Below are 24,366 nucleotides of genomic sequence, written 5' to 3' on the forward strand. Positions count from 1 at the left end.
CACACAAACACACCCACACACCAAGCACACACTAGGGCCAATGTAGAATCGCCAATCCACCTAACCTGCATGTCTTTGGACTGTGGGAGGAAACCGGAGCGCCCGGAGGAAACCCACGCAGACACGGGGAGAACATGCAAACTCCACGCAGGGAGGACCCGGGAACCGAACCCAGGTCCCCAGATCTCCCAACTGCGAGGCAGCAGCGCTACCCACTGCGCCACCGTGCCGCCTATGTAATAATCAAAAATGCAATATCTCTCCCTTTTGATTAAGTAAATGATCACAAATTAAAAATGCTCCATTTTTCAAAACAGTTAAGCAAGTTCTGGTGCGCACCTTAATGTTAGGCCATACAACTTGTTAAACCTTGTATTCTGTCTTTGCTCATCCCTTCATGTTTTATTTTGGACTGATAATAATGATCTGATCTCTTGGAGCACCAGTGTTGTTTGTTACCCAGTTCGAGGCACCCATTTAGAGACCTGCTGTTCCAATTTGAACAAAGCACTTTTTCCTTCCGTTAATTAATACCGTATTTTAATTTGGCACTTTCACTTGTAAGCACAGCACAGTAATTGTATTGTATGCATTACTCCCAATTTGAATTACAGTGATTGGAAGAAGCAACACCAAAACGAAAGGGTTATGGTGACAGGAACTTTTTCTGAATTAGGCAATGTTAAAAATGAAGTACTGTTTAGTCCGCTGCTCTTTGTAATATAAATAAATAATTTTGGTAAGATTGAAAATAACAAGCTGGTTATGTCTGCAGATAATACTAATTCAATTGAGCAACAGACAATGTCTAATTAGCTGAATTATTACAGGGAGACTTACAGACAGAATTACAGGTTTGGGCAGATGAAGCTGAGTTTAAGTAAATGTCAAATATTACACGCAAGATGTAAAAATGTTATATTTTAAATGCTTAATGGTAGGTTTGAAACTTGAATGAACGCTTTAGGTGAAGGACCTAGAAGTAGTAGTGAACTCTTCACTTTCTTTATCTAAATAGTGTGCAGTGGAGATTAAGAAGGTGAATGGAATGTTAGGATATATACTGTACTGCAGCTTAAAGTGTTGAGTACAAGACAAAGAAGTTGGTGATAAACTACAGTATACCTGTATAACACACTAGTGAGGCCATTCTGGTACACAGCAACACTACAGGAGATTAAGAGTTGACATACTTGAATTAGTACAGCGAATTCCAGCATCCATCCATCCATTATCCAACCCGCTATATCCTAACTACAGGGTCACGGGGTTCTGCTGGAGCCAATCCCAGGCAACACAGGGCACAAGGCAGCAAAAAAACCCCAGGCAGGGCACACGCACCCACACACCAAGCACATATTAGGGACAATTTAGAATCACCAATGCATTTAACCTGCATGTATTTGGACTGTGGGAGGAAACCCACGCAAACACGGGGAGAAAATGCAAACTCCATACAGGGAGGACCCAGGAAGCGAACCCGGGTCTCCTAACTGCGAGGCAGCAGTGCTACCCACTGCACCACCATGCCGCCCCATTCTGGCATTTACTTTAAAATTAATTCTTCTGCAAGAAAATGGACATACAAATGGAAACTTGTTAAGGTTAGATTTCACACAAACATTAGAAAGTTTCTCTTCATACAGAGAGTCATACACATACGTAATATATCACTAAGTAGTGTTAAAGATGATAGTACTTTAGGGACCCTTAAAATTCAACTTGATGTCACTTTGTAGTAATTAGGTGAATAGGACTGGTGAGCTTGATCGGCTAAATGGCCCATTCTCATTCTCAAAATTCTTCTAATATTCCAAAAATGTCTCACAAAATTATACATCGTAATTGCTGGATTGAGTGGACTAACATCCCAAATGAGGTCAGGAATGATTATCTGCCTGGCCAGGAGGCCATAATGGATGAAGCCTAACTCTTTCACCCTGACGTCCTATTACTATTACATAAACATGCATTTTGCAAAGCACAAGTATGTTTGCAAGCATTGGGACCGGGCATGCTACTATTAGTGCAGACTGGAGAGACTGGCATACAGTCCACGAAACACGGAAGTGAAAATGGACACTTCTGGACTGTGCGCTCCACTTTCAATTTTACTTCCTCAAGAAGATTGCAGTATTTGGCAGCTATTGTATAATAATAGCGATTTATTTATTTTTTTTTTGAGCTTCCTAGACACCCCAAAGGTAGACTATCTCACAAAATAATTTTTCCCTTAAAAACACAAAATCCAGGGCCGAAAAGGCTAAGATTGGAGACACAACCCACCCGGGATAGTCCTCAGTTTTTATCCCAGCTGTGGTGATCAAATAATGGATGGACAAGGAATGAGTGGACCTTTAGTTCCCCAGCACGAGAGGTTGCAGTGCTCTTCAGGCTGGAAACCAGTATAGACACCGACAGGGTTGCCTGGGTATTGTAGTCCAGAAGGACGATCGTGTCAGGGTCCTTGGGCACCACAGGGGATGGCACTGTGAAGAATGGATATCATTATTTTGGAGAGCTTCTGTATGACATGGAAATGCTTCTGGCATGCGATGCCATGACACCAGAAGTGCTCCCAGGTCTGACATAATAACAGAATTGCTCTGCTTCATTCAAGGGTGAGAGTCGGGAGACAGAGGGCAAAAGCTTATGTGGAGGAGTGACAGGCGATGGAAAAGGAGAAAGGGGCTTCATTAACAACAAACACAGTGTTGGATTGTTAAGGAAAGTCTGTGAACATGTCTCTGGGTAATAAAAAAAACTTTACTTTATCCTTAAACTGTAGTGAATTTGTGTCTAATGTTTGATGCTTCATGGCTCCCCCCTGTGGTCAAAATATATTATCAACATTAAAAATAAAAAAAATGGATTTCTTCCATTTATGATTTTTTTTTAGGTTTTCATTGAAGGTTTAAAAGGTCTGAGCATTTCAACTACTGTAATTTTCCTTTTGGCAAGGTCACATATAAATGTTAACCTCAATGCAACATGAACCTTATTCTGCAGCTGTACCTGCCATGGATTCTGCATTCTAATGAGGCTTCAGTGCAATCTCTCACAAGAGAGAAACTCTCAATGTAAAATGTCTTTTGGCAGGCTCGGTGTTTCTCAATGTGTAAAGAGCAAAATAGCACAACATAAATGGGTTTCATTTTTGCATCAAGATTTTCACTTATGAACTAATTAAAAACATCAGAGCCTCGCAGCTTCAAATTCAGCTAGTTTTCAGTATAAAGTCAATAAACATCATGTAAATTCTTTTATACAGCATTGTGTCAGGCATGTTAGAATCCTTCAGCAAAACAGCACTTAGTGAGTGGCAGAGATCCTTTATAAGGCTGTAAAGCAGTTACTCATCAACATGTCAGTGAGATCGTTATGTGGAAAGATCAGCTGCATAACAAAAGGGCAAAACAAACTCAAAGTTGTCAGACAAGCAGCCTACATCTCTCTATTACAGTAAAAAAAATCCTGAGACGATATGAGACTTTTTAGCCTGGGACGAGACGTGACTTTTTCAGAGAGATACTTTCATGTCCTGCGAGACGAGACTTTGGGCCAAGAGATTTAACCATGCCTGGTGCCGGAAATAAAAGACAAAGAGTAGATGACAAAGTAGAACTTCGTAAAGAATTCAAAAACGTTGGCACGATACACATGCAGAGCAGGTTACAGATAATGAAAGTACTAAAATTCAAAAGTCTCAAAAAAATGATAGTAAAGATCACATTAACGCAAACAAATGGAAATTATTACTCAGTGAAATAACGGAACGGCGAAAAGAGATTGAATATATTGTTCAGATTTAAACTTTAAGTCAGAGACTTGTAGATCATCTGATTCGTGTTGCCATCAGGGAAAAGTAGTTTCTTCCCAATGAAGAGGCGTATCCACAAGAATTAAAAGATTTGTTGTTTGGTGAAAGTGAAATCCACATACATTAGCGGCAGAGACGTGAAGGGGCTGGTGCGTAGCGCAGGTCAGGGGGGTTGGCAAGCGAAGCCCCCTATCCATCCATCCATTTTCCAACCCGCTGAATCCGAACACAGGGTCACGGGGGTCTGCTGGAGCCAATCCCAGCCAACACAGGGCACAAGGCAGGAACCAATCCTGGGCAGGGTGCCAACCCACCGCAGGACACACACAAACACACCCACACACCAAGCACACACTAGGGCCAATTTAGAATCACCAATCCACCTAACCTAGTTATTCCTAAAATTAAATGACCAAACTGCATAATTACTGAGTGCACGGTTTACCTTTAAATACGAAGGCTACCAAAAACGTGTCCCTATGCTCCCCAGCGTTCAAATGGCGACACTTAATGACTTGTGTGACTCAACAATAAGAAACACAAAAATAAATACAAAAAACATAAGTATTCCTGACACAGTTTCCTGCAAATGCTTGTGATCATCTAACTGTAAACTCTTCCTATTTAAAAAAAACAAATACAGAAACAGATTCTGTTAAATGTTTTTTTCTTAAATGTACATACTGTGTTTATTTTAATTTATATTCTTTATAGTTAGTTTAGTTTTGTTTTTTTAATGATTAAAGCCACGATGAAGAACTTCTGCTCACAACACATTGGCTGCCCTGAATAAACCACATAACCACATTTTTATACCTTGTTTATAAAAACATCCAAAAATAACCATACTTATCTTCTGTTGTAACTTTTTAGTTAGTTCATGCATTTTTAATACTTAATAATAATTCTTTGCATTTATATAGCGCTTTTCTCACTACTCAAACCGCTCAGCAATTGCAGGTTAAGGGCCTTGCTGAAGGGCCCAACAGAGCAAAGTACTTGGAGCTTCAGCAAGTTTGCAACAATTGTTTTTTATTGTGTGGTTATCTGCTGTATGAATAAAATCTTGGGAACGCCTATCTTAAAACATAAATATGTTCAGAAATGAATTATGGGGCATTAAAGCTTTTGGCCATGATTAATAGATTTAATGTCTAATACTCAGCTGGTCATTCAAGTGAAATATTAGAAGCTGAGGGTTTTAATGCTAAGCAGTTATTTAAGTGAGCCCCTCACATGTCCCCAATGATTTAATTTATGGCGCTCACTGGTGTTGCAGATGAGAGAGACTGAAGAATGTAAAACCTTTACATTTTAAAGGAAAGAAGTGCCTTAAAAGTATGAAAATGAAAAACGTCTAATTTGGTTGTGTCAGGAGTAGCTGAGCAATCCCAGTGGGGCATCAGCACGGAGTGGTTACAGCTAACCCCAAGACCCCAACCTTTGACCTGCACATTATTAGTTCACAAGGTTACCTGCTGGGCTGCTATTATTAAATTCTGACAAGTGAGCTTTTACTTATAAACCAAATCCTGTTTAAAGATTTTTTTTCAAAACAATCAAGTCATCAATTCAGAAAAACAGAGACGACATATTAATAATCAATAAAAGACGATATTTATGACGGTTATCAAATTAGACAGAAAGAGCCGTGTGCATTTTTCCTTGGCTTTATGTGCATCAATTTTGTAGGTGACTTAAAAAAGAAAAACTTTTAATGAGTACTGCTTTTTATCTTCTCTAATTCAGTTTCTCAGCTTTACTTCCTGCACCTAATCCAATTAAAATTTAGAGGTTTTATAAATTCTTTGATGTTAGACGTTGCAATAATCTTCTCTGGGCCAGCTTGACACCAACTGAAACCTTACTTGCTTCCTCCCACAAGGGCTTTCCGGCTTATATTTGTGAACCGCACGCTAAGGATTCATTGGAACAAAAGGGTCATTTAGGAAAGTCAGCAGAATGGAGGCGAGCTTCACTGTAAATTGCGTCAATTAAGAACTGTGAACATCTCCTGCATTCGTGGAGCGGTTTTCAAAGATTCACAATAAAAATGTTGTAAAAAATGCAAAATAATTTACAGTATACAACAATAAGTGGAGTTCACAATGTTAGAAGCAGTAGAGAACATCTTGGTAAGTTCTATGTACTTGACTTAAATTGTATTATTTTAAGCTGTGTTTGAATTTTAAAAATATATCTGGATGCTAACAGTCATACAATGTTCTTTGTGTATATTTAACCAAAATGTACTTTATGAATACATTCTATTAAAATATAAAATTGAACAAGCCTGATGGTAAGTTAGTTAACCCTAACTCCATTAACCTTTATATTATATTGCACATTTAATAGTTAAAATTCATGGTCTAAAACTAAGCATTAACGTAACCTGAGTATTTATTGGAGCAGCTTTCTTTGAAAAATAAAACCGGCTTGATGCTAGCCAAGCCAGTTAGCCTGCTTGTCCCCATCCTACTGTACCACACTTCAAAAAAAGTTAAATCAATCAATCAAAATCTTAATTTATTCACCTTTACTTTATATTGTGCCTGTAGAAGGTTCACAAAAACACACGTCCTCATAGACAGCACCTAAAGCTGTGAAGCAGCAGCAGTAATACTGACGTCAACAGTGCTGACTCCAGCATCCCGGATCTGAATCCCATGCTCTGATGTTATTCTTGTAAAGTTTACATGTTCTCTGCATGTCCGAGTGAGGTTTCTTTGAGCTACTCCGGCTTTCCTCTCAGATCCCCTAATATGAGAAGGCCACGTTAACTAGAGATTCCAAATTTGCCCCGTGTGCCTGTGAGTGTGTGTGCGTGAGTGAGCACTATGATAGCCTGGCACCCTTCCAGGGCTGTTTCCTGGCTTGCATCAAGAGTGACTAGGAGAGGCTCCAGCCCCTTCTAACCTAGGACTGAATTAAGTGTGTTTGGGAATGTTATATGCTTTGTAAGTGCCTGAGAGGAAGGGTGGGCAACCTGGCCCGGAATTTCTTGTCTTGATGGAAGACCAGAATGGAAGGACAGAAGAGCATGCCAGCTGATCAAGGAAACGGCTTCTTGCCTGGCCAGAATAATATAAACAATGGACCAGCGGATGCCAGAAACTGGAAGCAATTCCATCCCTCATACGACAGGTGGCAGTGGTCCTCCTGTGGGTCTCTCAGTTTGGACACCTGCAGAGGTACTTGGGAATTGGTGTTCGGAAGTGCAATCCTGTTGGGGTCTCTAGGTGCTCTTAGAGGAAACTGTCGATGGAGGAACTCCCAGGTTTCTATATGAGGACACGCTGTGGGCACCAGAAGCATTAAAAGGAGCCGACTGCCTCACATGCAGGAGTCAGAATCAGGAGACAGTGGGCGACACTCTTGGGGGAAGGCAGGTGAAAGAAATTGTATTGTGTATTTGTGACTGATCTTTGCATAGGTGTTTTAATGAGAAGGATGGTGGTTAAATAAATCTTTTATTTAAACCCAGACTCGTATTGGGCAATACTGTGACTACAGTTTGGGACTCAATGGAGTCCCCTAGTGGTTACAGTTTATAAATGTGTATACATACAGTACATATATACTATTGTATATTTTGAAATTGTCTAGCATTTCATTTTCTCATACAAAGATGTAATTAAACGGGGTGTTTGCGCAAGTGACATAGCTGCAGAAGTTTACCTCAATACAAAGGCAGGTGGGCTCCCCTTTCTCTGTTACAGTGCACTCTCTTCCAGCACCACAGAAAACATTGGCACAAATCTTGGATTTGCTCTTCACTTCTTGCTGTAAAAGAAATAAAAAATAAGTGACGGTTGGTTGACAGAACCATTGTAGAAAAAATAGAGACTGAACATGATACTGTATCATACCCAACCTAGTACTTCCAAAATGTCTGGAGCAGGAGTCTTCCACTTCTCTAAGGACTAACAAAGGACTGCCATAACTACACATGTTGGTTTCTACTGTTTTCTTAATCAAAGGTTGATTCCTGATTTTAATTGAGACATAATACTGCAAATATGCCACAGTAAAGTGTAGCAAATGATCTGTTTATTCGCAATGCTATAGGAGGCATCATCATCATTGACTATTGTGGCAGGTATTTTGAAAATCGACAGACCCTACTGAAACACATTCACAGATGTGATACACAAAGACAAAGCAGACCCTGGCAGACATTACATATCAGAGAATGTCATAAAAGGTAGCAGTTCCCAATTCAAAGACTTTAACATCAGAGTAAGACCAGGAGTTAGAACTGAAAACCAGCAGCCACTGAGTTCTACAGGGACAGGATTATGGGAGCAGCAACAGCAGTTATTTAATTCTATTGATAATGCTTATGAATGTCACTGCCAGAAACTTGGGCACTTTGTCTTATTAGAAAAACTTATCCCAGCATTGAAACTTTGAAAGAAATTCTAACATAAAATAATAGTTTCTAAATGTTAAAGACTGAATGAGATATGACTGAATGGGAATTAAAAGAAAGAGTTTGATTGGACTGAAAATAGGGATTCCCCATGGTTAGATGGTGAAAAGAGTGTTGTAATGTTCTTAATGAATATACTTCAATTCAGAATTCAAGACAATAAACAGACACATAGCAAGATATTAAATGCCAAATACACTGTAAACAGTTATGCATATAAAAGATAGATATATAGATAGATATTTTCTTGTAATTACATGCCAATTGCACTACTGGCATTTGTTATTTTCCCTTGTAGCACCTTCTAATAATATAACCAAGGGAAATAAGAGGTATTGTGTCTTTTGCTAATAATTTACTAAATTTGACCCAATACCTCCATCTTGTGGAGAATGTGCATGCAGCAAAATACACCATTAATGCTCAGTAGTGCCACTAGAGGGCAGTCAGGATTACACTTTCATGAACTTTCCATTTTAGATTCTTTCCTGATGTCTCAATAAAAGTTCAGTTTCTTCCCACAGAAGCATCAGGCACAAGGCAAGAATCACCCAGACAAGGGCAACTACCCAGCACTGAACACACATATAATAACTATAGACATTGGCTGATTTGGTTTTTTGAGTAATTCAAGATGTATAGTTCCTTGATCAAGTGAATACAGACAGTTACATGATGTGCATTGTTGTAAGTTATGAGATATACATGGATTATCATCAAGTGCATGTAAACATTGAATAGTACTGCACATACTAACACAAACTTAGGTGCTAAAAGCTAATACTCTGAACTAATTTTTTAATAGATTTTACCTCCCACTGCCACCTTCTTCCAATGACCAGTCTCCCCACACCATCTCTACTGCATCTACAACTCCTACCACGTTAACTGGAAAGGCCAGTGACAAGTTCACCTCTGACCATCAATGTGGACTGTCCATAACTGAAGGCCATGGAAGGAGACAACTGAGGAAGCTACACACAGGCAAATCTGCAGGACTACAGAGTCATTCCTTGAGTTCTTAAGGTCTGTGCTGAAAAACTTTGTTGTGTCCTCTGTCACCTGTACAGTTTTCCCTAAGGCTTCAGAAAGCGCCACTGCAATGGAAAATACCTTGCATTGTTCCTGTTCCAAAGAAAGTAGGTGCCTCTACACCTAATGACTACAGACCAGCGGCACTTACATCTCACATCATGAAGACCTTTGAGGGACTGGTCCTGGACTATAGGTGTCCTTTTGTGGTAGACCACCTGGACCCACTGCAGTTTGCCTATCAGACAAAGACAGGTTGGACTGGCTTTGGAATATAGAGGAGCTATATAAGAAAGGACAGAGTAGGCTCTTTTTTCTAATGAAGCTGTGTTCCTTTAATGTGGGTAGTGACTTCTTTCACATCTTTTAAAACTCTGTGATGGCCAGTGCGGTTGTCTATGCTGTGGTGTGCATCACTTCAAAAGAGGCCCACCGAATCAAAAAGTTAATTAAAAGGGCTGGCTCAGTTATAGGACACACTCTGGACCCCCAGGAGGAGGTTGTAGCAAAGGAGAGAATAAAGACAAAACAGAATGTCATTATGAACAATGTTGCACATCCTCTCTATGACACACTAACACAGAGGACTTTCAGTTAATGAATTATTCAGCAGAAGTGTGTCAAGAATGACTGGGGTTCCCTTATAGCAACAGTAATATGTCTGCATAATGCCTCACTGGGACTGTGACAGCCAAGTCAGAAGTTTTCTTTTGTTTGAATTTCCTCACTTTATAGTAACATTTGAGTGTATGTTCAGACCAAAATGTGTTTTTATATTTATTTATGTATTCACTTAATTATCCGACTATTTATGCATGTATTGTTTTTTCTGTTAAAAGCCAAATTTCCCAGTGAGGACAAATAAAGCTTTCTTTCTTTCTTTCTTTCTTTCTTTCTTTCTTTCTTTCTTTCTTTCTTTCTTTCTTTCTTTCTTTCTTTCTTTCTTTCTTTCTTTCTTTCTTTCTTTCTTTCTTTCTATTCACCTGTATGTCTCAGATTTAATGTTTTGATCTGAGGTAGTCTATATGCGAATTTTGGGAGCACGGAAGGTTGTGTCTGAGTGCTGCTCAGTCTGAGTAAACAAAAGGATTGCTTTAATGCAATTTGGAACTGCAGAGATGAAAACGTTTGACTATTGTCTATTTGTCAGCGGCTGATAGCTACAGATTATATAAGAGGGAGGATGAGGTGCTCAGTAGTGGGAGCTTTACTTGAATTTGAGGAGTCTATCCAAGCAGGGCTAGGAGCTAAACAGTAACCATTCACGTAACCTGCATGTCTTTCATGCATTAAAGCAGCTAAGCAAGAGTTTGGCAAGACAATGAAAATTCATAGCCATTTTCACGATATCAGAGACAGATGGCACATGTGGCAAGGAATCCAAGCCATCACAGACTGTAAGGCCACACGACCTGTCTGCAGTGGTGATGGCTCCCTTCCAGATGTTCTAAATAACTCCTATGTGAGAGTTGATGCCCTGGAGGTTCCTGACAGAGAGACCCCAGACAGTCTGCATTGGAAAGACCATCTCAAACACCATCACCATCACTAAGCACTGGTGCACCCAGGGTTTGTGTTCAGCCCACTTTGGTTCACTCTGCTGACTGCATTTCAAAACCAGATTCTGGAAGTGTGAGAGAGCAGCACAAACCACTGTGCCACTATTCCATCCACAAGCTAATAAGTAAAGTAAAAATGAAGCACTGAGAGAAGAATTAGAACACATTTAATGAGAAATACCCTAAAAAGGAGCTTAATAACTAAAATAACAAAGAATGCTGTACAGAAAAAGTGAATAAAGTTCTGCTGAAACTTGCCTCATAAGGATTTAAAGTCTGCCCAAGGCTTAATCACCAAATGATAGGCTCCTGCAGTATGGCTACTCAGTATGGTGATGACAGAGCTCACCGTGCTTTCATGTCTGAAAATTAGAGGGTGAACAGAAAAACCCACTAAAGAAGCCTTCAGAAAGTCATAAAGAAGCCCTGATTTTCAGCACAACCCTCTCCTGACAGAGGCTTTTAAAATACCTTACTTTTAAAGTGGACACCTACTCAGAATATTTTGAATGAAGACACGGTAAGAGCTAGAGGTCATTTGATGACTCAGGATGAATAAATAAGATGCCACTCAGACTATGTAGCATCCCACCTTGTCTGCTAACTTTAATTGGAAGGATTCTCGGAAACAATGATTTTGGAAATATCTTAATAATGAAAGGATGGTAGGAGTTGCTGAACAAGGCATTGTTCACCCGCTGGGTCATTAGGTTGTCGCCATTGGTTGCTGCTATTTGTGTTATTTAAACTTCTGTGGGGTCACTTGGCCATTTATAGTATGGAAGGACCAGTGAAGTTGAAGAGATGCTAGGGGGCTGACAGGTAAAGCTCTGCAAGGATGGCTCATGAGCTGTAATTTCCAAGTTGACCAGCAAGTGATTTAGGGCTGGGTCTTAAAAGGACCTCAGTGCCACAGGTCCAAGGAGCTTGCAGTCAGATATTGAGAGCTGGCAAGAGCTCCTCAGGCAGGGAGGAAGAAAGAGGCCATTTTGGTGCATGAAAAAGACAAACGGAGGTAGAGAAGAGTGCTTGCAAATACTCTGGTATGGTAAAGTGAATGGGAGGCAAGACAAGGTCTCTTTGTGTGTAGAGACACCCAGAAAAGCTATGGAGTTTCTTAGTTTATTTTCCTTAATCACTCCTCATTTAACATCACACCCATGGTACCAATGTGCATTTTACTGTTGTATAATAAGTGTCACTTTTCTTTGGTAAAAAGAGCCCAGATGTGTTTTAGTATGGGGTTCAAGCAAAAGCCTCCCCTTGAAAATTCATATACCCAACCTGAGATCAGGAAACAATGGACTTCATATTTGCCAATTCTGTAGATCAAAGTTAACTTCAGAGGCAGGTTAGTTTTGTCATAGAAAATATTTATTTGACCAGTTGCTCTATAGGGGAACTTGTGGCCTCACAACTACAGAATCATGGGTTCAAATCTCACACGTGGTTGCTGTGTGTCGCATTTGCACTCTCTTGCCATTTCTGCATGGGCTAATCTCTATTAATAATATAGATAGATAGATAGATAGATAGATAGACAGATAGATAGATAGATACTTTATTAATCCCAAGGGGAAATTCACATACTCCAGCAGCAGCATACTGATACAAAAAACAATATTAAATTAAAGAGTAATAAAAATGCAGGTAAAAACAGACAATAGCTTTGAATAATGCTAATGGTTACACACCCCCAGGTGGAACTGAAGAGTTGCATAGTTTGGGGGAGGAACGATCTCCTCAGCCTGTCAGTGGAGCAGGACAGTGACAGCAGTCTGTCGCTGAAGCTGCTCCTCTGTCTGGAGATGATACTGTTTAGTGGATGCAGTGGATTCTCCATGTTTGACAGGAGCCTGCTGAGCGCCCGTCGCTCTTCCACAGACGTCAAACTGTTCAGCTCCGTGCCTACAATAGAGCCTGCCTTCCTCACCAGTTTGTCCAGGCGTGAGGCGTCCCTCTTCTTTATGCTGCCTCCCCAGCACACCACCGCGTAGAAGAGGGCGCTCACCACAACCGTCTGATAGAACATCTGCAGCATCTTATTGCAGATGTTGAAGGATGCCAGTCTTCTAAGGAAGTATAGTCGACTCTGTCCTTTCTTACACAGAGCATCAGTATTGGCAGTCCAGTCCAATTTATCATCCATATCTATATATGGATGATATCTATGGAATTTATCATATCTCCCATGTCCTCAAAAATGTTACTTTTATAGATGGTTCTAAATTGTCTCAGTGTTGGTGTGACTATGTGTGTGGTTTATATTATGTGCTGACCCCCCACATGTGGCTCCTGCCTTGTGCTCAATGCTGCTGGGTTGGCTCTAGCACCCTGCAACCCTGAATTGGATTAGTTTGGAAATGTCATGAGGATTAGTATCTTGCTTTGTGAAAAACTGATCAAGCATCTTAACATACCAGAGATAAAACAATTCATCACTTCAGATATGTTAGCTGATTTAAATCTAAGGATGAGTTAAGTCAATAAAAGCTTCTGGGGATGTGCATGTACTCATCCGTACATCACTTGCATCGACATGGCTGCACCACAAGAGGAAGCCACTTGCTGAAGGGCCTAGCACAGGTTTCATCTTGTTCATCTGAGAGGGGTGAATAAAACATTTTTAAAGGGGTATTCTAAGGTTTTGATTCTGTACGTTAGCTCCAGTGTACTAATATACTGTATATCAATTACCACTTTCTAGCATTTGTTGTTTATTGTATGACTTTGTTCTTGCAGAACCAAACTGTTGATGGCAAAAGCGGCAAAAACAAGTACCATGACATTATTGAATTTCAAATCTTATATAACAATATACTTTTGTAGACTCATTTGTGCTTAATTAACGTTTTCCAAGACGGGTCCACTTCATATGCCACAATTAAGAGATGGGCAGCAGAATTCCAGGTTGGCGGGATGTCTCTCAAATATGACTCAAGGTCTGACCAGCCGTTGTCACTGATGACAGAACGAAAATTTTTAATGGAGAACAGAACATTGATGGTGCATAAGATAGCAGGCATTACATGTGTTATGTATGGGTCAGTTGAATCCATTCTTGAACAGTGCATTTGGATGGAGTCGGAAGACAGTTGGGATGAAACCTTGGCACACAACTATTGTCCAAAGTCCAAACAACAATTGTAATAATGGAAACATGGGGATTCTCGAAACAACAAAAATTTCAAGGACCAATCAAGCATAGGAAAGGTCAAGTATACAGTTTTTTAAGATGTCCAGTGTGTTGCTTCAAAAAGGCCTTTATAAATGATCCTTATTGCGTTGATTTGCTTGGGTGTTTACACAGTCATCCAGGGACAAGCAGAGAAGAAAGCTATTGACTGTCCCAATTCTGCTTTATGATAATGCCTTCAGTCACACAAAATGAGCTGCTTTGTGAAATTGCAGATTTAAGGAGATCTATCACTCACCCTATTCTCCATGTCTGTTCCCCAGTCTGAAGGCCTAAATCTGTGGCACGTGTTACCGCATTGATGAAGACGTCAAGTCAGCTACAGAAGAGTTTTTGCACAAGCAAGACAAAATGTTTTATTTGAGTGGCTTAGAAAAAGTTTGTGAAAATTATAAAAAATATATTCTTGTATCTGCGGTGGGTTGGCACCCTGCCCGGGATTGGTTCCTGCCTTGTGCCCTGTGTTGGCTGGGATTGGCTCCAGCAGACCCCCGTGACCCTGTGTTCGGATTCAGTGGGTTGGAAAATGGATGGATGGATGGTATTCTTGTATTCAGGGGGATTATTAAAAAAAAAATCAAACATTTTTGGTTTTACTGGGGGTTTCTTTTAATAGGTCCAGCTCGAAAATATTTTGATCATATATTTGGTAGTTTGGCTAAAACAGGTTGGATATAGGTGTTTTCTCTTTAATTCTTGAATTCTTGACTTTTCAAATAATCCCAAGATGCCATTTGGTTAGTGTGATCAGTGGCTGTTTGACAATACAAGACTTGAGGTCAGGCGGTAGCCTCATCCATGATCCTGCAGGGCCTTTTCAACAAGCTCTACAGAAAGTATTGTGCCACTCTGAGGCTGGTTCCCATCTTAAGTGGCAAATTGGTCAGCAAATAAATGATGTTCTGCGACTACAGTATGCTTCATCCTGTAACAAAAACCTGGCTGTAACATGCTGGCAGTTTGCTTCAAGTTCCCTCCCCAATTAGCAGACGAGGTTTGACTTTCTGCAAGCAGATGCTGTTAACCCAAATACTTCCCAGCACATCTGCTGACGCACAGATGGGAAGGGCCAGATTACAAGCAGCAACATCAACCAGTCACAGATGTGGAAGTACACAGGGAGACCAATAGGAACTTGCCAGGCAGCCTAAAGAATGAGAAGCAGCCCCCTTTAATTACCCCCCTAAAATTCCTGCACTCAAACCCCAGGAGAGCCGCCTGCTGTCGTGAAATGCTGCTCAGTTAACCCACATGCTGCTGCGGTCATGTAGGCAAAAGAATGGAATTTGTTTTTTGTTTCAAGTGGACGATGACTGTTAAAAGAAGGAGTTTATCATTATTATAGACAATACATTGCTATTGTAAACATGAGGCCTAAGTCATATGATGTGGCTGAAAACTCCACCTCTCCTCACTTTGAAGCCTACAGTCCAATGCACGCACCTTCATCCTGCAGAAATTCAATTTTGTTTTCTGGTTGCTGATCAGGCTTGAATGGCTCCAAATTATTTAGTAAAGCATAAAATATTCCACAAGTAAACCTGCTCAGTTAGGGTTACATTTATTTTTACAGGGTTAAGGATTGGAATCAGCCTATAAACTGCCCACCCACAGACTGCACTTGGGGTGATTGCTTCTAGTCATGGGGCACTACAGGTAAATTAATGGGAGGACAGTGAGAGTCTGTGATTAATGATTAATGCTGTGTCATACTTGATACCTTCTTATCCACTATAACAGGCAGGTGACTTGAGGGTGTCACACATATGTGCCTTTGGATCACCTTCCTGGTTCTATTGAAGTAAGCAGTACCACCCCAGGACGAGAGGGGACTCTGTCATTAACACTTCCTTTTCACTCGCAGTTCCAAGAGGCAGCCCACGGAAGAAGCCTAAGCCCGCATTCAGTCCTGAGAAGGCTCCGCCCCTTCTGGCCAGGATACCATAAAAACAAACAGTTTCCAGAAGATGGCGGCTCAGTCTGGAACCAACCAGCAATGGAAACGGAGCCTTTTTTTTTTGTTTGTTTGTGTCTTTGGCTCGACACCTATAATTCAGCAGGGTAGCTTGGGTGATGACCCAACTATTTTCTTTGCTCATTTACGGTCTGTCTACTGATCATAGAGAGCTGGGGTGTGGAGCTGCATGGACACCTGGGACTGCTAAAAAAGAGTGTGAGAGGTTCCAAAATCAAGTCCTGACTCTGGAGCTTATTCCTGAAGGAGTAGAGGATATTATTCTTGGCTGCATAATAAAAGTCCTTTACACCCACAGCTGATTTGAACTTGACATGGATAGTGGACAACAGTATAAGAACATAAGAAATTGAACAAATATGAGGAGGCCATTCTGTCCATCACTCTCATTTGTTTAGCTAGTAGCTAACCTGAGACTGACTGAAGGAAGCAAGGCCAAAGCTTTGTGAAAGAGATTCAAGATGTAAGCAAGGAGCCTTTTGTGGTGCCCTCAGTTGTGAAAATCACCCTGCCAGCTAGATGGGATTAAAGAATGTTTAGTCAGATCCAATAGCACCATTAAGGGTTATTTTCTGTTGGCTTATTTCATACTTTACTTTTGTAACTGTTTTATCATTTCTGTAATAAACCAGAATTTCTTAGACTTTTGTCCTTAGTAGCTCTTGAGTGTCCACTCAGATTACTAGCCAGTTTGTTGTTCAGAGCATCAAACCACATGTAAAAGTAATTTAGAAATGACAGCAATAAAAAATGTATCCAAATAAGATCAATACACAAACATTTTATCAGTATAAATAAAAATGTAAGGCAGTTGCTAGTAATGCACACAGTCTTCTTAGTACATTAACTCTTTCCTAATTCCTTTTCATTGCTCTATCATCAATAGCTAGTTATAACAGATACACTGGACAATACTTCTTTATTTCAATATTGTACTGGCTCCTGCCAGGCAGCACCAGTACTGAAATAAAAAGGGAATCGGGATGAGTCGTGGTGTTATTAGCAGACACAGGTTAACACCAGGAAGATGATAAGACCAGGAAATGAAATACAAATCATAATTCAAAGAACATAGGGGAAGAGATGGAATCCAAGTCAATTTCAAGTTAGTCGAGCTAAAGACAAAAGAACTCATTGCCAAAAATCAGATTAAAACACTAATTAGAATGCTAAGATTTTTTTGTGTTGCATCCACAAACTTGGACAACAAGAAGTGCACTGACCTTTATACCTTCAACCCAGTGATGGCACACGCAACATAATTGTGGTTGAGCTTACCTAGCAACCGTCCAAAAAATGGTGGAGCCCACAAGATAGACAACATGGCAATGCTGGAGAATCTATCTATCTATCTATCTATCTATCTATCTATCTATCTATCTATCTATCTATCTATCTATCTATCTATCTATCTATCTATCTATCTATCTATCTATCTATCTATCTATCTATCTATCTATCTATCTATCTATCTATCTATCTATCTATCTCTGTGGAAAGGGTGGTGCTGCTGAATTTATTGCTAAAGATATTTGCAGACTCAAATGTATCAATTCATCCATTTTCCAATCCTGCATACTTTAACTAAAGCCAATGTCACATTACACGACATCATGAGGTACAGTATGTCAGATTTACTGACTGCTTCACTGATCTTGTTGATGTACCCTTTCAAATTACATGACTGAAAATTGTAGCCAATGTCATATTTACATGACTGAGTGCTGTTCTTACAGCCATTCTCACACCTTTTTCTGACAGCCAATAGCATGCTGCTTGATGGAGCTGACACTATACAAAAGGGTAACGGGTATAGCGCGTTCAGAAGAAATCTTGGCCCTTTATTTTTTTTTTACTCTCTGTTATGGTGTGTAAAATATAAGACATCTAACAGAGGAGCTTCTCTTTCTGTTTGTGAGCTCCACAGCCTTCATGCTGCCTTTTGAAGCCGGTGACAGTGAGTTCAGCGGCAGTCTTAGTCCCTTTTTCTTTTTATCATTCTATTTTAGTATGAAAAGCATGAAAAAGCAGACACATAAGCTTCTCTACTATTTGTGATGTTCAAACCACATATTACTCATTTCTCATTGCTACATTCTATGCATTATAATTCCACATGAGTATTCATTGGTTGTCTGCGCTCTTGCATACACAACCCACCCTTCCAACTGAAAACAAAATCAAAGCTCTTTGGTTTTATCATAGTGAGTCACAGACTAGTTGGACTGAGTTGCAGGGTATGTCACATTAGGCGATTGACTCCATGGAAGATGGCCTCCAACTCACTAAGATTATGTAAATAAAGGCTACAACTGAAAATTGCTAGAAAAGTCACATAATGTGAGATAGGCTTAAGACTGACAGACACCCTGAGTCAATTATTATTGCTATATAGAACATATGCTTACAGTATGCTCAAATTGAAATATTGACAGTTGTTGTTCCTTCTTGCTAAGCTGGTGCTTTAAATTTCAGCCTGTGTAAAATTATTTGAATGTTGCCTAATGTTAAGTTACTACCCATGCATAGCAAGCTTTATCCCCACACCTCACCATCACTTATTCCCATATAATAATTGAAATTCTCAGACGGATTTGCCACTGAAATGCTCCTAGCATCCCTACCTTGTAATCAGAATGTCCCATAAGGCACATGAAAGTAATTCCAGTCAGACATTAATTGAATCCAATTCTCTCAATCATGTCCTGTCATTAAGCTCTCTGGTTCAGTACCCTTAGTGGATTGTTTCTCTGCTTTTTAAGTTTAAAGCCTTTGAGGAAGCCATGAGGGGACAATTTTTTTTTTTTTTTTATCTTCACAGCAAATTGTCAGAAGCTTCGACTTTTCCATCTGCCTTTGTCCTTCAGGGTGGGCCACAGACTGCTACAATACACTAAACTAAGCAAAATAAATTCAGCTTCTAAAAACCTAGAACAGTTGAAAGCTTTGTTACTTATAAATACTGAGGTCTCCTGGCAGCTCCAAGTACATTGTGTTAAAATCAAAAATGAGTCATACCATCCCTGAGCTCTGCTGCTAAGGACTAATGTACGCCCCATCTAGTGCATGAAGCCATATGTTTTCTTAAAGCAAAGAACATGAAAGAATATACTGTCACAAGCATAATGCCCCGCACAGAAATCTCGTTGTTCATGTTCAGGAAAACGTCCAGGTTTTTCCACTCCACATCTGACCCAGTTCCTTTAAAACAATCTGTCTAAAAAATCAGGCCCATGAACACTTAAAAAAGTAAGCTCGATGACTGCATTCAGCTTGTCTGACTGTAAGGGGTGTGTGGGGGGGGCTGTGGTTAAAGAATGCCACATCTGGCTTTCCAGTCATGTTTTCTTTGCTCCATTCCCACGGAAACTATAATTTGTGCTGCAGTTAAGCCCCCCCCCCCCCAACCCCACCTCGACCAGCTCCTCTCCCTGCCAATTCATTAGTCATAAAGTTTCCTGACTGAGATGGCAGCAAATCTCTATTCTGAGGCTTTGAGCTCACCCTTGCATTCTTTGTAGCTTGATTTAATTGGTTAGAATATTTATTTTGGTGAAGCTTTAAAACCCCAGGAGCATCATGAAATTCCTTATCTCCGTCCACTTGTGCAATGAAAAATGAGGGCCACATGCTTATTTCTTGGGACTTAATTACCTCTGTGCTGTAACTGCATAGTCACCCCTGGAGCCACATTTAAGCTGAGAGAACAGTCCAATGTCTAGTTTGGGAGAAAAACAGGATTACCATGAATCTATTGTTATCTTGGTTCAAGAAAACTACAAGAAATGTGATTAGTGAAGCTATGCACAGCAATTGGCAAAGCTGGGATGATGAGTAGCTGTAAATGATTTGCATAAACTTGGCATCTCCGTGCAAACCAGACTTCTGAAACCCCACTGGTATGATAAAGTATATCTCTGGGGATTCAGCTGAGAACAGAGTATTTCGAAGGCATCTCCCTTAGAAATCAGGTTAGAGATAACATATATAAATAATTATCAAATTCAGAAATTCATCCAGCAAAAGGTGCTCAAAATGAGATGCACCCAGAAGATGATGATGCACATTATGCAAACTGATTAACGGAGAACTAATAAATTAGAAGGATGTGTGAGATGAAAAGAAGGTGCAGTCAACATCTGACAGCCCTCATAATCAAGATGTGATGAGCTGTCTAGTGGATAAGTGGTTGTCATGTAGGAAAAGTGGAACCTAACAAGGTTGTCAGAACGTAAGAAGTAAAATTGAAATGTACAGCAACATTCCTGTGAAGAAAGTAGGGCAACAACTCAGGGTAAGCATACCAAGTGTCCTTGAAGGGCAACAGGAAGGGATACACTTGAGAAATACAGTTGCAACCTATAAGGAAACAGGCAGTGTTTTCATGGGGCACTAATGGGCAATCATTTCAGCAGACACCAGGGGTACATGACCTGATAGATGTTATGGAGGACTGGCCTAAGGCCAAAACATTTCTCAGGAAAGAGATGGCAGAAAATGCTCCCAGCTTGTAACTGGGATCATGCATTGCTGACCTTCTCGTGGTGGAGACCAGGAGTCTCATTTATAAAACTTTGCATGGATTCAAGTATGGATAAAAATATGTGTGAATCAAAAAAAAACCCTATTTGTTGGCAATTTAAACCTTATAAATCACAATCGTCTTGTAAATGTGCTTACATGAATGTGCTGTGAACCCTGTCTGGTTCTCACCCTAAAACAACTATATATGCACCATGATAATCAGCCTTAAACATATATAATGAACAGATTTACAGTACCTGTGACAAGAGAGGCAAAAAGTGAAACTTTGAAGATTCCACGGTCAGAGTGTGGAAGATTATTATGCTGTGCCACGTTATGTAGTACAGCACATGCAATCATGTTGATGCAGACCTTCCATGGTTGACCAAGCAGCATCCCACCTGATGCATCCAGACACCACCCCTTACATCTGAACAGTCTTATGTGCCTCTCCTCTGAACTCCGGGTTAGGGGAAAGATATAAGGCATCAGAGTCTGAGCAGGTTCCCTTCATATATGACCATTTGCATAGTATTTTAAGCAAATCCAAACAAGCCATGCTGTGTCAAACCATTAGGCAATGAGTAGATTGTAGGGCATGATATTTACAGCCTTCTGTATGCAGGGAGTGAATCATGTCTGTGGTTATACTTCATGCAATTACTGACAAGTGACTGCATTGGTTTCTAATCCTGAGAAGTGACAACATGTAGTCTTTAAAAAATGAGGAAAACCCAAGTAAGTTCTTCAGTGCAAATCCACAGCCCTCTTAAACATCAGCTACAATAGAGTCTACACATCATATTCATCGCTTTTAAGGTTTAACATGTTTGGCATGTCAACGCACATTACAGTAACGGCTTGGTGATGTAAAATATTATACACGTGAGTCGACACTTTGCTGGTATGGTTACATTTCCCTACTTGATCAAGGGTACCATCGTTTCCCACTTTCTCAGAAATGTTGTGTACACATGGGTCAGCGTTGCTGTAAACAAGTTCTCCTGTCAAGTTTCTTTTAATACTGTAAATCCCGACTTCTGTGTGGAAACCTGCATATGCACATTTTGGGCCTCTTTTTGTGCATATACAAATTTTATAAATCTGACCCCACATATAAAGACCATGATGACTACATGTAATTACTCACCAGTCTTTCTCCCAAAATACTTTATGAAGACAATATATAAAATAAATTGAGATAAGGTGATTTCAAGGGTGCAATAATTTCATAGTGTATAGTGCCACTGTCTCACAGAACCAGAGAACTGGCCCTTACTTATGTGGAGGTTTCTTATTCTGTGTATGGCTGCTTGATTTGTTTTCCAGGTATTTCTTGCGTTCCTCCTAAAGACATGCATGTTAAGTTGAATCAATTATATCTGCCATGATGACTGCTACAGCTGTAACAATTATCTCTTGTGTAAATGGTTGATTTCTGGTATTTTCCTTATGTTTTTTTAAATGAATGTTTAAATGAATGTCAGGACCTCTAGGAGACATCCATTGCATTGTGTGCAAAAACTGGATATTTTATTAGATCACTGCCTGACATGCGCACAAAATGCTATTAAAATCTACTAAGGTACTGAAAGAAACGTTCTCTCGAATTCTATACCAGAATTACAATATTTGTTTAGCATTCATTGACCTTCAACATTTTTTTGTTATTTAATCAATGTTATTCTACAGTTACAGTATATACACTCTGCTTTTTCTGTATGTACTGTATGTTCTCACAGTTCAATCTACCTGCTCTTGCTAGACCAATGGTAGAACATGAAAGAGGGCTGGGGCAGTGGATAAAGCACTCTTGATGCCTTGGAATCTTTTCTTGTTTCTCTGTCTCTCCTCTGAGGAGGTGAATGAACATTGGTAGCCTTTTGTCAAAGCCCAGGAAGACCTCTACAAGGGGAAGGCACATGATCACCACCTAAGAAGGATGAGATAGGATCCAAAAGACCACACATTCCAGTGTTGTCAAGGTAACTGGTAACCTTCTAGGTGAAATCTAATGCTAATAAATTAATGGAACCAGAATGGCCACTCTTGCTTTTTGCTTTGCGCCCTCCCCCACCATAACCTATCATCTATGGAGGAGGAGCTTTAGATTCATCACAAATGTCGATCTCTGGTTTTCGATGGATCTCAAAATTTTAGCGTCCCTTGATACCTAGAACATTGATATCTTGATGATAGGGATGTGTGTGTGTCTGTGTGTCACAGTTTCTTGAGAACGGTCTAGAGCTAAAAGAGCTGGATGGCAAAATTCCAAACTCGAAACTTGAGCCTGTTATGAGATGACAATGTGTTGATTAGTTTTTGAGCCAAATCATGCAAGAGAAAGAGGCACTCTAGAGGAACCCTCAAATATCATAATTCTGCAATTAATTATGAATTCTTCTTGTCAATTGCTATCGTAATTACCTATTTTGTGATCACGAAGATCAGCATCAGAGTGGTAAATAATTACTATAACGATATAGAATAGTTCAGGTAACTCGGTTCCAAGGGTGCAAAGCCAACTGACACTCAAATCCAAATTTTCTGATAATTGTTGCCAACCTAACTGCTGACTATCCCAAACCAGTCATAATGTAAATTTCACATGTTAGCAATTAATTATTGCTTGATTTTGATTTCCAATTAAGTATTTTAAATAAAGTTTTATCAGTTCTATACTGTAAGTAATTTAAATTTGCACTAGAAAATGTAATTGTCCTGCTACATTGCAACACCTGATACAGATGTGATTTAGAGACATAATAGACACATGAAGGCATTGTAAGCAAAACCTCAGATTTTACATTTTACACAGAACAGTTGTTTTTAGCGGAAATGAAGCATGCTTAACGCAATGATTTTGAACCACAAATTCACAGTTTGCGGCAAACTGTCTAATCCTGTCCTGAAGAACGGCACATCCATTACCACGTGCAGAACAAGCATTCTGCTAACCAGATCTGACCACAGTAATCTACCATATTAGAGGCACTAGCAAAGAAAAACTGTAACACTCAGAGGAAACCAAACTAATGCTGCGTGCAGTGTCAAAAAACATTAAAAATGAACATAACCGATGGAAAAGGCTTCAATAACTAATCAGTTTTCCTGAGCCATAGTGAGACATTTCATCTACAATCACTATCACATTTTAAAAAGAACAGCTGAAATTTCAGGTAGCCACAGCTAAAAAGCTATGATTCACAATTAATTTTTAAATGTGCTAACACCAAGAGGGGATACAAGAGTGGATACACTTGGAATGTGCTATTTTTTGTTGGAATCCCATCTACCCATTGACACGAAGCAAGAACCTTCTGCAAAAGACATCATGTAGACTTCTTAGTCTTATATGTTATTCCCCATGAAGTGTGGAATCTGAACAAGTCCCTGCCTAAAATCCTGTTTGTCTGTCCTTCTTACCATTTCTTTTCACCCCTTCAGTAAACTTTGTACCATGGGGAGTTCTTGAAAGCTGTATGCCTTTCCTGGACCTGCATTATATTTTGGTCCAAGGTGTGTCACCACATCAGGGGCACACAGGTGCAGCCCTGGTTGACGGTATAGATAATATACTGTGTGGGGGTTGGTGTCAAAACCTAGAATAAACTAATACTAATATAATTCATTCATTTCTTGTACCCACTTAAACCCAACTCTCGGTGGTACCTTCGCCCACAGTAATGCACACTCACTCATTATGTTCCGGTTCATAATGCTAATGAGTTGCTAATGAATCTAAATTGGACTTTTTGTAGTAAAAAAAACTTAAATACCTGAAAAAAAGTTAGAAAGACACAAGGCGAACATGCAAGGAAAGTGTGC

The 24,366-nt window shown here is 39.8% G+C and overlaps 1 protein-coding gene across 1 annotated transcript in view; it reads right to left on the reverse strand.

The window, feature by feature from the left end:
• fstl1b (follistatin-like 1b) overlaps positions 1–24,366 on the reverse strand; it is a 118,411-nt gene that overhangs the window by 49,874 nt on the left and 44,171 nt on the right. Inside the window, exon 3 of the mRNA XM_028800779.2 lies at positions 7,499–7,603. Within this exon, the coding sequence (XP_028656612.2) occupies positions 7,499–7,603 (105 nt within the window). The remainder of the gene's footprint in view (positions 1–7,498; positions 7,604–24,366) is intronic.

Source organism: Erpetoichthys calabaricus, chromosome 4, assembly GCF_900747795.2.
Source record: "Erpetoichthys calabaricus chromosome 4, fErpCal1.3, whole genome shotgun sequence".
Taxonomy (NCBI): Eukaryota; Metazoa; Chordata; class Cladistia; order Polypteriformes; family Polypteridae; genus Erpetoichthys; species Erpetoichthys calabaricus.